The 14,257-nt window shown below is 34.9% G+C and overlaps 1 protein-coding gene across 1 annotated transcript; it reads left to right on the plus strand.

The window, feature by feature from the left end:
* Window positions 1-9,975: 9,975 nt before the first annotated feature.
* LOC144254927 (eukaryotic translation initiation factor 1) lies at window positions 9,976-10,501 on the plus strand. Its single transcript, XM_077798917.1, has one exon. The coding sequence runs from the start codon at window positions 10,090-10,092 to the stop codon at window positions 10,429-10,431; it is 342 nt and encodes a 113-aa protein (XP_077655043.1). The 5' UTR covers window positions 9,976-10,089; the 3' UTR covers window positions 10,432-10,501.
* Window positions 10,502-14,257: the final 3,756 nt, after the last annotated feature.

Genomic DNA, 14,257 nt, shown 5'->3' on the forward strand with positions numbered 1-14,257 from the left:
AAACTGCATATGAATAAACTCTGAACAGTAAAAGGTCAGTTGTATCTTTGGGAAAAAATACTTCTAGTGCAGACACATAGAGATTCACAAATTGTCACAAAAGAAACTAAAGTAGTCATGCCAAAAGTTATCATTGTGATGTATTACTCCTCCTAGGTTTTATTTTTCAGTCTTTTCATGTCAAATCTAAAAAAGAATACATATTGTCAGACTATGCAATTTGTAAACATGGGCGGAACTGGTAAAGAATATAATACAGCTTATCAGGTGAGTAAGATCTTTATGATAGTGGTTACGGCAATACTACAAAAGCTAATAGGTTTGGGGGTTCAGTGAATTAAATGAGAAACTTAGCAGCCTAAATTTTAAGCAAACAGTTGTATAGTAGCGAAAAATTGGGGGAAATCAAAGTTACTATTAAATTAAAATCATAAATTTTGTCAAATTATCAGCAGGGTTTTTTTCTTTCAGGTACAAAACTCTTCTCTGAACTCCATATCTAAGACATATGTGCACCAGAAAACCATATCTGAACCTTTTTCATTTTCCAAATGTACCAGTCTCTTTTCCACCAGAAGGCCTTTACATATACTGCTATTTACCTGGAAAATTGTTAATGATATATGGCTGCCTTCTTTTCACATTTAGCTCAAATGTCTTTTCCCATTATGCTACACAGAGAGAACTGCATCTTTACCCAATCAGAGGGCATTGATCCTGTATTATCTGGAGGCACCACAATGGCCTTCCCTGAGGCAGATGCCAAGCAAAACAATGCAATGTCTTCTCAGGAACCACCTCACCCTTCTTTCCTTTTAGAACTGTAACTAAATTCAAATTATCGCAGTCCTGTAGAAGTAACATACAATTCTATTTACTGATTCTTGCTATATTGGAGCTATGAGAGTCATATTCAGGACATCACTGTGTATAACTATATCTTGAAGTGTTTCCAGTTTTCTTCTAACTGCCTTACAGTTTCAAGTCTTAAACATGGTTCTTTGATTCGTTTTGAACTGATTTTTATAGTGCTAACGAGGGATAGATTATCATTCTTCTACACTTGGATATCCAATTTTTCTCAGTTCCATTTGGTAAAGACTCAGTCTTTTCTCCAATGTAAATTTGTGGTACTTTTGTCAGGAATTAGATGACTGCAGCTATGTAGGTTTATTTCTGCATCCCTCTTCTGTTCCATTGGTCTATATGTCTGCTTTGAAGCATATGCTGTTCCTTTTTTGTTACAATGGCTCTGTAGTATATTTTAAAATTGAATATTATGATGCGTGCATCATTACACATTTTCTCAGGATTGCCATGCTATTCTGGATGTTTTGTTTTTCCATAGTAAGTTTAGGAAGTTTTTTCTAGTTCTGTGAAGAATGTCATTTGTATTTTGATGGGGATAGCATAGAATCTGTAGACTATTTTTGGTAATATGGCCATTTTAACAATATTAACTTTGCCAATCCGTTTATACTGGAAGTTTTTTCATCTTCTTGTGAGCAAATCATAGCAAGAATTGATAAATAGTATTGCATTAAATTAAAAATCTTCTGCATAGCAATAGGTACAATTAACCATGGAGAGAGAGCCTACAGAATGGGGGAAAAATGTTGCCAGCTACTCCTCTGAAAAAGGATTAATATCCAGAATACATTAAGAACTCAAAAAACTCAAGTTGATGATGTAGGTCAGTAGTAAAGCATGTGCAAAACCCTGGGTTCAATACCCAGTACTATATAAAAATAATGTACACAAAACAACTTAACAACAAACAAATGAAAAACAATAAATAACCCAATCAACAAAAGAGCAAATGCATTAAACTGAAGAAGTATAAATGGCCGATAATTACATGAAAAAATATTCAACATATTTAGCCATCAGGGAAATGCAAATCAAAACTACATTGAGATTCCACTTCACACTCATTTGCATGAATTATTAAATACAAATAACATTAAAGGCTGAAAATGATGCAGGGTAGGTTGATGAGGGGAGGAGGCACTTACATTTTGGGTGGGAATTTATATTAATATAGCCACTATGCATTTCATATTCCCAACTGTATATTACCCAGACGAAATATGGTTCTTCAGCTGAATGGCCACAATTATTATTGGCATGGTCATTCAGATAAAAATGTGCATCAGGACTGTAAAAATGTTCTTAGGAACTTTTTCCTTGTTTCCACATTTTAAATAATCACAGGGACTTTATCCTTTAACATAAAATTTTTAATTGAACTAATTGCCACTTGTTAGATATTGTTTAAACTTGCTTTTGATCCTAAGTGGTATTACCACCACAAACTTGAAGAAAAAAAAAGGGGTCATTGCTTATTTCTATTACTCTGCAACTATTAGAACTGTGAAGTTTTTTATTATCATTTTACCAACAAGTGGACAGAAGTGAGATGAGCACAAGTGTATAAGGGTGTAAAGAAAAGGAAGTGTGTGAGAAAGCATTGGCTAATAGAAAAACCAGCGCAAGGAACCAAGACCCTTTCCTCAGGATGAGTGGCTACAAAAGTGTGCCTTCTCTGAAGCAGTTCTCTACACTGGAAATATGAAAATCTACCTCTGTTGTCCTTCAGCTAAAAGGAATAGCGTGGAGCACTCTGTAATTTTAACCTTGCTGTAACAGTGCTACATTAATTCAAGTGTAGCTCTGACTGCTTTGGAGCTGAGTGAAAAGCATCACTCCACCCATCACTGCTGCACCAGGGAATTAAAAGCAGAGGATGCAAAAGCCCTGGGTAGGAAGCAGACCCGATGTGGGGAGAAAGCAGTAAGTGTCTGTAATGTCACTGAAAGACCAGAAAATGAAGGAATGCTAAACCTATGTCACCTCAGGAGCCGATTTGTAAGAAATACAATTTATAATTAGTTGACTTGCAATAGAGTGTATGACCTTTATTTCCTTTCCTGCCTCAAACTTGTCAAAACCTTTGACCGATTTTCCTATGAACATGAATTACTGCTACAATATTTAGTTGAATTACACATATTTCTCAAAGCAGTCACACAATGCCACAGTGTATTTTAAACACTGTGTAAGTACTGGCTTGCTTATATTTAAGTTATTTTTATTTGACCTATACAAACACTCTCAGAGTGCCTGCTCAAGATTGTTTCCCAGGCTAAAAACAAATGATCAGAAAAATCAGGTATTGTGTTCTCATAGTGGTTTCTATTTCCAGATGTAATGGCTGCATGAGGCCTTTGCCTTTGTGGAGACAAACATGTTGATTTTTAACTAGCTCTGTGTTATAATCCGCTTTGTGAAAGAAAATCATGTTCTTGTTCTAAAAGAAAATTCAAACTCAATACTTAAATTTAGCACTTGCAACAAAGAGAACAACTTCTGTTGTCTAATAAGTGCTTTGTTGTTATTTTTTTTAGTTTTATATCTTTTCTTCTTAAAAAGGCTTTATTGTAGCATAAGTTGTATAAAATTTGTGCACATTTAACATCTACATGGTAATGAGTTTGGACATCTGCAGACACTTAAGATACTCACTGCAACAAAGGTACTAAATATAATCCATCATCTCCAAAAATTTCCTTGTGGTGTTTTGAGATGGTGGTGGATTTTTTTTTTTTTTTTTTTTTTTAGATTCAGTCTTTAACCAGAGTACTACAGACAGTACAATAACAAAACAGAATGTAAATGAATTGAGGGTGAGGGCTCACTGAGATACTGAAGTTATGACCAAATCCTCAGGGAGTTTGCAGACTGACATTGGTTTCCAATTAGATATAGGACTTCATCACTCATTCACTTTTCACTCTTTCGTTCATTCATTAATTCATCTACTCATTCATTCTCAGAAGAAGGCTTCCATCCTTCCCCCACCACATGGAGGATGAGGTTTTCAATTTTCACCTCCTTTGCCATTAAGTGTGCTAAAGGGCTGACCCTGGAGCTTGTAGATGATGCTTTTCCTTATACTGCTCCATTGCCAAGATAGTTATTGAAATACGCCTCTTTTTATTTCTAAAAACTGGAGCACATTAAGATATACAATCCAAGGCCTGTTAGATTAAATTGTTAGATTTGTCGTCTAGCTAATGTTCCCTCAGAACAAGACAAATTAAACGGATTGGATTGTTGAAATTATTTTAAAAGATAAACAGTCATAGAGTGGAAATAAACTACAGAAAGTAGGGAACTTGGGTAACTAAATCTCCTAGGAAACATTCACAGCAGATGGTAAAGTATCTAGTCTCATTGTCATAAATAAATTTCAAAGATACTCAGAGCAGCCTTACAAAGTTTTACTACAATAACAAACGGTGGCTAACCTCTGCAGCAAACACAAAATGCTCCACCACCCTTTGTACCTCCTTAAATTAAGCTCGTTTCTGCTTACACAGAAAATCTGTCTGTGGAAAAGCACTGCTTAAAATGTGCAAGCGCATTAATCTCGAAGCCACAATGGAAACCCGCTTTGGAAAACTTCATAATACTTTCCTTGTGAGTTATTCTCTTTATGCTTCACAGATTATAATATTACTAAGTATTCGTAATGTATTTTATTTACTTCCAGAGTAAGATAAGACTTTTGTTGTTGAAACCGTGCATTGTCTAATTATGTTTGCTCTCTGCCAGGGACGACTCTGAAAGCATGCATGAAGATGAGATTACTGCTGTCAGACAACTGGGATCAAAACTTAACCCTCCTACTCACTGGCCATGTAAATATAGACATGATACTTAAATACTCTGAGACTGAGTTGACTCAGTGCATCCACACTTATCATATCAACTATGTGAAAGGATTAATTGATATAACATGCTGTGAAGCATTCCTTACAAAAATAAATGATCATTATTAAAGCAATGTTTACCAACATGTGATTTTAAATCAGATTCTATTTGTTCATCCTAAATGTTCAATATTTAAACATTAGGATTATAGTTTCATGAAAAAATTTCACATTATGATGTCAAAAATTTAATTCTATAATTTTCTTGCATTATTGTCTTATAGGATCAACATTTACAACATATTCCCAAGTTAGACATATATATTTACTTATCAAGTAATAGTAAGATCTTTCACGCTGATCCAGGTTTGAGTTGCGGTTGCACCATTTGGCATCTGTGGGTTATTGAACATGTTGTTTAATCTCTTGTGTAACTATAAACCCAAGCGCATTGCTCATCACTCACAAACACCAGTGACTGGAGGACAAGTTGTTGGGGCAAGGAAAGAAGATTTATGTGTAAAGCTAGTTAACCAAACAGGAAGAAGGCTATTTCCAACAATGGCCATCTGACTTAGGGGCTGCAGGTGCAAGGCTTATTATATAGGGAGGTATATCAGGTAGGTGGGCACCAATGTAGCTACAAATTTCAGGTGGTCTGCTATTCTGACCCATGGGCTGCTATTATTTGTAAGTCTCTGTATGTTCTGGGTTCTGCAAATCTAAAGGAAATTTACTGATTAGAAAGCCTTATAACTCATGTCTTTTTAGCACCTTTTCCTAGGAATGGTGAATACTGCAGTTAATTATTAGGATATAAAAGATGTTCCCCCCTGCCTACCCTCCCAACAGGGGAAGATAGCCAAAGATAAGTTTTCCCAGGTGGATAAGGAAGAAATAAGAAAAAGAAAATTCCCTTGAAGGACAAGCAAGATAACAACATTCACTAGAGAATAGATTTTAATCCACTAGGTGACCTCAGTCACAGACATCATCTGTCACAAAACTAGTGACTGTTAAACCAAGTGATGTACAGTGTTTACTTAGGGTTTTCCTAGGTAATTAATATTTACACCTCAATCTATCATCCGTAACTCATGAGTTTAATATAAAAGTTAATCACAAAACTTAGAAATATGAGTTTCATGTGAGAGAATTCATACACACACACACAAAAAAATGCTTTGTGCATTTCCTAGAATTCAGTACACATGTTAGGTACTCAAGGAAACTTTAGTTCTCTGTAGATCATTAATATATTAAATCTCAAATTGACTGTAATGTCTAAAAATGCATTTTTTTAGGTCTTAGTACCTTTCATTGCACCTGAGATAATGTCTGAATACATTAGACATTTCTATGTATTTTTTTAACCATTTTTTTCCCTGATGTCAAAACCATAAGATTCTGCCACTCCAGTTAACACACCATTCTGTTGGAAAACAACTGAGTTTGTGACTAGGTTTGAGTGAGTCCTGCTAGTGCTAAGTTGACACTTCCTTGCCCTTCTCATGATGGCACTCAGCAGATTCTTCAGAAGTCTTTCTGGCTCTCTCCATACACATGTCCTGCCAAAGCCAAGATCATTTTAAAAACCTCCAAGGTGTCTGTAATCCACGTTATTATTCCATTAAAAGTCTGACCTGACTCATTCCATGAGACAAAAAAAAAAAAAAAAAAAGATGATAAACTAGCTTATGTTAAATAACAGCAAACTTACTTTGTATATTCTTCCATGTGAATCATTTCAAAGGATAAGAGCTTTATTTATAACAAGTAAAATTATATCTGTGGGATTTCAAACAATGTGACCAATAGATTGATTCATTCCCACAGAAAGAAATAAACAAATTGCTTGCGGGATATGAAAAAAAACTGTTAAATCTATTTTTGTTTATGTTAATTTTATTTTAGCTGTTGGAAGTCAGTGTTTTCAAAATATCAACAGTTGGAGGATTTAAGGTTATTATAAGATAATTTTTCTTCTTCAAATTTTCCCAGATATCAAACATTTAAAATATATTTGGAACATAAACAAAGACATATTTTACTAATACAAAAAAGTATAAACTGCTGTTCTTTATTGATCTTAGGTAAATGAGTGGGCTTCAAGGCTGTTGATAAAATTTTATTTCACTTTCATTCAATGTATATTTTCTTGAACTATTATAGTACCAATTGAGCTACAAACTGAGAAGGATTTTTCTTATAAGCTACTGTTGTTGTTTGTTCGATTTGTTCTGCTTGATGGTTTTTAAGACAAGTTTGAGGTATAAAGTGGTGTAATGTTTAAAAGTCAAATTCTAAAGATAGATCAAGATTCGAGTCCAGAAAATATTTCCTTGGCCTCTTTAAGCTCCTGATTTCTCCCTTATAAACTGCAATAAAGTGGGTAGCAACTTCTTAGTGTTGTCAACAGAAATTAATGAGATAATTAAACTCGCTCAGCTTAACAGTGAATGTGATATTTAACTGTGCCAATAAATATTAGGTTTTATCATAAAGATCATTCCTAAGTCATTTGCTGGCAATCAAGTTAATCATAATTTCCTTCCAGTAAAAAGTATTACATATTTATTTAGTGTTTTCACTCTTAATATAAAACAATGTGTGGGCAGAAGTGGTAGCTGATACGGGATAAGTGTAGAGAATTTTAATTTTTGGAGTGTATAAGAATATGGAATATAATATGATATGTTATTACTCATATAGATTGTGAAATATGTCAAATTCCATTTATCATGTATTAAATTAAAATTTAGTACTGATTCTTTTAAAAATTGACTCCTCAACCTATGAAATTAAACTGTGGAAAATTTTATGAATTAAGCATTCCATTGTCTTAGTATGCAAACATCACCTTTGGTCTGATGAGGAGAAAAGTAGGAAAAGAATGATAATTTCTGGAGGAGTATTTAAGAATAGGAGTATTCTTGTTTTGTTGTTGTTGTTGTTTTGTTTTGTTTTTTGTTTTGGTACTAGAATTGAACTTAGCAGGCATTTTACCATTTATGTTTAATTCAAACAAATTAAATTATACTCTTTTTTTATTAAAACAATCAAGCTGTTTATTCCTAGCAGTCATTAGGTCTATGTTTCATTTTACACATGTATGTGGATATATCCCCAGTCTTTTTTTATTTTGAGATAAGGTCTTGCCAAGCTGCTGAGGATAACCTCCAACTTGTGGTCCTCCTGCCTCAGCCTCCTGGGAAGTTAGGATTTCAGGCATTTGCTAACACACTTGGCAGAAGAGGCACAGTCTTCAGAAGTATTAAGCCAAGTGAGAAAGAGCCAGCTGAGTACTGAAAGCTGCCTATACACACAACAGCCTAAAATAATGGTTGAGATTGTAGGTTCCAGGTCAAGAAGACTGAGGTGAATTCTGACTCTTCTACAACCAGTACAACCTTAGAAATATATTAGACTCATCTGTGTCTTAGTTTCTTCCACTGAATAAAAAAGGGATAATAATCATTATCTACATCATAGAACTGTGACAATGAAACTAATTCAAATAAATAACAGGAGTTGGAATATAGTTTAATATTAGGTAGTCTGATAAAACATTAGCTACTTCATTAACTAGCAACTCAAAATTTTGCTGAAGATGTCCTAGTATCAAGGGCTACATATTCCCAGAAATTCTTCACCATCAGAAGAAGGTCTAGAAGTCATCAAGGGGAGTTTAAGAACAAACTGTGCAACACTGGGACATTTGCCCAGGGCTTGTTAGAGAGTCCCACTGTGCCCAGGGGCATGGCTAGCATCCCATCTGCTTGTGTGCCTCTGCTTTCTGTCTTCTTTTCACAGATCCTAAGGCAAACTCTGTTATGATTAGAATCACAGTCATAAGTCATGTCCACTTATTTTGCAAGTATATTGATCACTATATTTTTAATGGAAAGTTGAGTGCATTTCATCTAAAACAAATGTGTTTATAATGCTGACATGTTAAAGAAGAAACATTACTGATTTTGCAAACAGGCACGTCTTGTTTGCAGTCTGACTCCACCGCTTACTAATTTTACAATATAAGCGATTTATATCCTTTTTGTGCCCGTTTTTCCCCCTACAATGTGTGTTCATAATTTCTACATTGCAGTATTGTTTTGAGAGTTTGATATACATCACTTTCTGGTTCATAATGTTGTTTCATAATACTCAATGCATGATAGTTAGTATTATGAATATGATTTTAACAGTAAGCCATAGAAAAAAATAATGTAACACAGATTCTTAGAATCCATCAAAACAGGTTGTAAAAATGACTTAAAGAAACATATACCATGGCAATGACTAACATTTTGAAAAGCTTTATTTTTCCGTTGAGAACGATAGCCCAACATAGTGTCTGTGCTTCTGTGTTCCTCTTGTCAGGAAGGATAATATTCCTGATGCATTGACTAACTCTAATGAAAAATTTTATCCTTAAGACACAAAATATTTCACAACTCAGTACATAGGGCCTTTGTGCTCATGTCAGCATTGGCGATGCATCCCTAGGAAAGAAGCAGAGAAATTTCTCATTCCTAGAGACATTGAAACACTAATGAAAAAATGAGAATAAATTAGAATTTTTATAAACACCTGAACTGAAAAACATTCAGGAAACCCGAACCTAGGAATTACTTTAAATAGTTTTAAAATAGTGTGTTCATTCCATTAGGACAGATTTGGGTGGATCACCTGGTTGCTCCCCAGTGCTTGCTTTGTGGGGCTCCATGTCATCCTGGGAATGGGAGCAAGAGAAGCCTTTCTTCCTCTCCACCAGTAAGAGGAAAATAAATTGTCCATTTTTCGCAAAAACCTTGGAGAGCTTCCCTCAGTGGGCTTAGTGATCAACAAACTATGTCAAATAAGTCTTTTTGATATTTTTGACATATTAATACTCTTCCAAACTGACAATATTCAAGGCCTCCCAGGGACTTAGTTCAAACAGAAACTCAATATCCTCTCTTTTATTAAAAGAGTCAAGCTGTTTATCCCCAGCAGTTACTAGGTCTATGTTTCATTTTACACATGTATGTGGATATCATGGCCTTTTTCCATAACTATTTAAAAAATAGTATTCATTTAAAGTCACATATTTTCTAGGAACTGAAAGATCAGATTGTCCATCTTAATATGAACCAAAAGTGAAATGAGGAGCTTAAATTAGGAGAAGTTGAGAAAAATCTGAAACAAATTTTCAAGTAATGAAAAAGTTGACTTTAAAATTAGTTTATCACCCCCAGTCACTGAGCAGCCGCCAAGGACTCAGCAGCCTCCCCCTCGAGCCCCCTCGCTTCCCGACGCTCCGTCCCCCTCGCCCGCCTTCTCCCGCAGCCGCCTTCCGCAGGCCGTTTCCACCGAGGAAAAGGAATCGTATCGTATGTCCGCTATCCAGAACCTCCACTCTTTCGACCCCTTTGCTGATGCAAGTAAGGGTGATGACCTGCTTCCTGCTGGCACTGAGGATTATATCCATATAAGAATTCAACAGAGAAACGGCAGGAAGACCCTTACTACTGTCCAAGGGATCGCTGATGATTACGATAAAAAGAAACTAGTGAAGGCGTTTAAGAAGAAATTTGCCTGCAATGGTACTGTAATTGAGCATCCAGAATATGGAGAAGTAATTCAGCTACAGGGTGACCAGCGCAAGAACATATGCCAGTTCCTGGTAGAGATTGGACTGGCTAAGGACGATCAGCTGAAGGTTCATGGGTTTTAAGTGCTTGTGGCTCACTGAAGCTTAAGTGAGGATTTCCTTGCAATGAGTAGAATTCCCCTTCTGTCCCTTGTCACAATTTTAAAAACCTCACAGCTTGTATAATGTAACCATTTGGGGTCCGCTTTTAACTTGGACTAGTGTAACTCCTTCATGCAATAAACTGAAAAGAGCCAAAAAAAAAAATAAAATAAAATAAAATAAAATTAGTTTATCATAAAAGGCATGTCATTCAGTTATGCTTTAAAAATTAATACTTTTAAAATGTGTACATGTAAAATCTAAGCACCAATATTTCTTATCCATTTGTTGCCTCAGGCCAAGTCCCTTCTCCACCACTAGGACATATTTATTTCAATCTGAACCGCCAAAAGCCTGACCACAGATGTGTCTCTGTCACCATTTTCAATTGCATGAATCTCCTGATTATAACCTGCACAGATGGTCTATCTGGAGAGCTTAATGATAAACAACTTTCTACAGAGACAGCCCTTTTGTTTTCAGATAGTTCTAAATATTTGAATATTTTTTTCTGATTTTCAGTCAAAGTATGCTTTGCTGTGACAATCATCACCTCTGGATTTACATTTGAGTTAATCCACTTAATTCTTTATCTAGAGCCATAATTTTATAACATTCTAGATAAAGTAAGTATCTTTAACAATTAATTCTATATTTCCACAGAACATTTTAAAACCATTTTTTAAAATTCTCTTTAAAATGTGTCCAAAATAACCATGAAATTCACATGCCTAAGTATCTGGAAGCCAATCTTTTCTAATTTGTAAAGGAACAAAATTTTCTACTTCCAATTCTATTTGTTTAAATGTTTGCACGTGAGAGTAATAAAAGACCTGACTAAAGGTAAGTTAAATATAACAAATTTCTCATCTCAGTTAACATGAACACCATAATAGGATAGTTTTACTGAAAAGTACCCTTTTTTTTTTACCTCTTTGTAGCTGTGTGACTGTAGAATAATTCTTTAATATGTTAGCAAAATGACATCTAATTGAAAACAGAGAGAGAAAGGAAGAAGGAAAATAGGAGAGAGAGAGAGAGAGAGAGAGAGAGAGAGAGAGAGAGAGAGAGAGAGAGAGAGAGAGAAAGAAAGAATTTCTCTTAAATATTTCTTTAAAAATATGGACCTCTTTTCAAGAGTTTCCTGTGATGCTTAACCATATGTGCCAGATTGACTGGGTTCAGGAATGACCATGTAATTATCATTAAGTAACTGGCGGTGTGTGTGTCTGTAAGGATGTTTCCAGAGGTATTAGCATAGATGATATTAGGTAGACTAAATAAAGATCACCTTTCCCGTTTTGGGTGGGCATCAACCAACCCACTGAGGGCCCAAATTGAACAAAAAGTTTGGAATAGAAACATTTCAATCTCTTTCCTTGAGCTGGGACATCCATCTTTTCCTCCCAGCCAACATTGAAATGCCTGGTTCTGAGGAATTCTGGGCTTGGATTGAACAATAACCAGTATCTTTTTTGGGCCTCCAGTTTGCAGATGGCAGATTGTGAGGCTTCTCAGCCTCCACAGGTTAGTGAGCTGATCCCTCATAATAAATCTATTTCTGTATTTTTCTGTATGTATGTATCCTATTAGTTCTGTGTCTCTGGAGAAAATGCAGCCCCCAACCAGCCTTATCTTACAACTTATTTGACAGTTTAACATGATTATTAACAAGTGGCATCACATCCAAAGAAAAACTGAAAACTGAATATCCCGAATTGTTTACACTAGAACCAAGAAAACCACCATCCTCAGGCCTAATCTGCCTACTCCCTGATTTAGTATAGTGAGCAAGCTAAGAATGAATTTTATACTTTTTAAATCATTGAAAAAGTGCCAAAAGAATAATACTTATTCATTATGTGTTAACATTGTATTCAATTTAGATTTCAGGTCCATATATAAAGTTTTATTAGTATGTAGTTATAGTCATTCCATGTATAATTTATCTATGACTACTTTTACTCTCCAGTGACAGTCGATTACTTGAAACATAAACTAGCCCACAAAGGCCATATTTAAAATACCATGGAAGAATTTTCTTGGTCTTCATTTACAAACAACTCAGCTTTTTTTCTTGTTCAGGATAAATTAAGAATAACAATGTATTTTCTTAATATTGTCTTGTATATTAGGGAGTTTGATTCTCATATATATTCATATATATATATATATATATATGGATATATTCTACTGTTAAAATTTGAAATAATTTTCTTTAGCAATAAAGTGAAAAAAACAAAAACTGAGAAATCCAATTTTATTTTCTTATTTGTTGAGGGAGGGCTTGTATCACCTGGTGATATTTTTATAAATATTCAGCCAATATTTCTCTAAGAAAAAATTGCCATACTTTTAGCTTGCTAAATTTAGTGGTGCTGAATACTTCCTCTATGAATCAATTTCAACTTGCCAACACAGTGTCATTCCATGTAGACTAGGCACAAGTTGAGTTCTATCTGCTCTTATGAGTGGTTCCTGGTAACAAAACATAAACACCACTAATATGCTTTCTAGACACAGGACTCTCCACAGTGATGCTTCTCTCATTATATACCACATAGGAGAGAAATTACAATCCTTATTATTTTTAAATGTTTAATTTTTAGAAGTTTTCGAATATCATTTTTTATTTATTTTTAATGCTTTTATGAGTGCATTACAGTTATCCATAATAGAGAGGTGCATTTTGATATAATCATACATGTGTGGAACATAATTTGCTCCATTTCAGTCCCCAGGGCTTCCTCTTTTCCTTTCCTCATCCCTCCCCTAGTCCTCTTCTTCTACTCTACTGGTCTAATTATGGAAGTATTTATAATTCACGGTGGAATGATCTAAGGATTTTAAGCAGCAAAGTCTTTTTAAGGGTTATTTGCCTCAGAGTTTGAAGGCCAACACAAAGAATCTGAGAAATCTAATTTCTTCACACCTTTGATTTGAATTAGTTACTGATTTTTGTTTTAAATCCTCCCAATTTGTAAGTATCTGAAAATGTGCTCCTTTGTACTAACTTCTATTAAATCAGAATCATATTTTTTTAAGTCTAAAATGTAAATTTCAAAGAAGAAGAGCTGAGACATAAAACTTACTGGATGGTTTCCTTCCTCTGGCCATTCGGGTACCCCTCTTTGGAGCTGTCTCCCCGTCCAGAGGTGGATGGGTGTGTACTGTTTTGTTGTCCTAATGCTGGGTTTAAAATTTTGAGAGATGGTATCATTAAGTCACTGAGGATGGCCTCAAACTTGCAATCTTCTTGCCTCAACTTCTGGAGTTATTGGGATTTCAGGCGTGAGCCACTGCATCCAGCAGGCTGGTTGAATTGAAAAGTTGGGAAGCAAAGTAAATAATTCAGTGAAATGAGGGTGCTGAATTATTTGCTTTGCTATGGATATCATTACCCTAAGTACATGCATGTACTTAGGGTACATGTGTGTATGAAGACACGAATTGTATGACTCTACTTTGAGTACAACCAGAGATATGAATTGTAATGCATTCTGCTGTCATATCTAACAAATTAGAATAAATTAAAAAACAAACAAAAAAATGAGGGTGCTGATAATGACTGCAGAAATGATGTGATTGTTCGGATTCTCATCTCTTATGACAGGAAGGGAAAGGCCTAAGAACATACATTCTGGGATCAGACTAGCTCCGGTTCTAAATCCAGTTGTACCATTTACTTGTTGGGGTGATCCCAGAAAAGTTATTTAACCTCTATATGTTTCAGTTTCCTTGGTGGTAAAATAATTGGGGTGTTTGTTGAGAGGGTTTTTATCTTAGGGTTTTTTTAAGAATTAAATGT

Source organism: Urocitellus parryii, chromosome 5 (assembly GCF_045843805.1).
Source record: "Urocitellus parryii isolate mUroPar1 chromosome 5, mUroPar1.hap1, whole genome shotgun sequence".
Taxonomy (NCBI): Eukaryota; Metazoa; Chordata; class Mammalia; order Rodentia; family Sciuridae; genus Urocitellus; species Urocitellus parryii.

What these genes read in the sequence shown, in the direction of transcription:
- LOC144254927 (XM_077798917.1), top strand. Translation starts at nt 10,090, where the DNA reads ATGTCCGCTATCCAGAACCTCCACTCTTTCGACCCCTTTGCTGATGCA.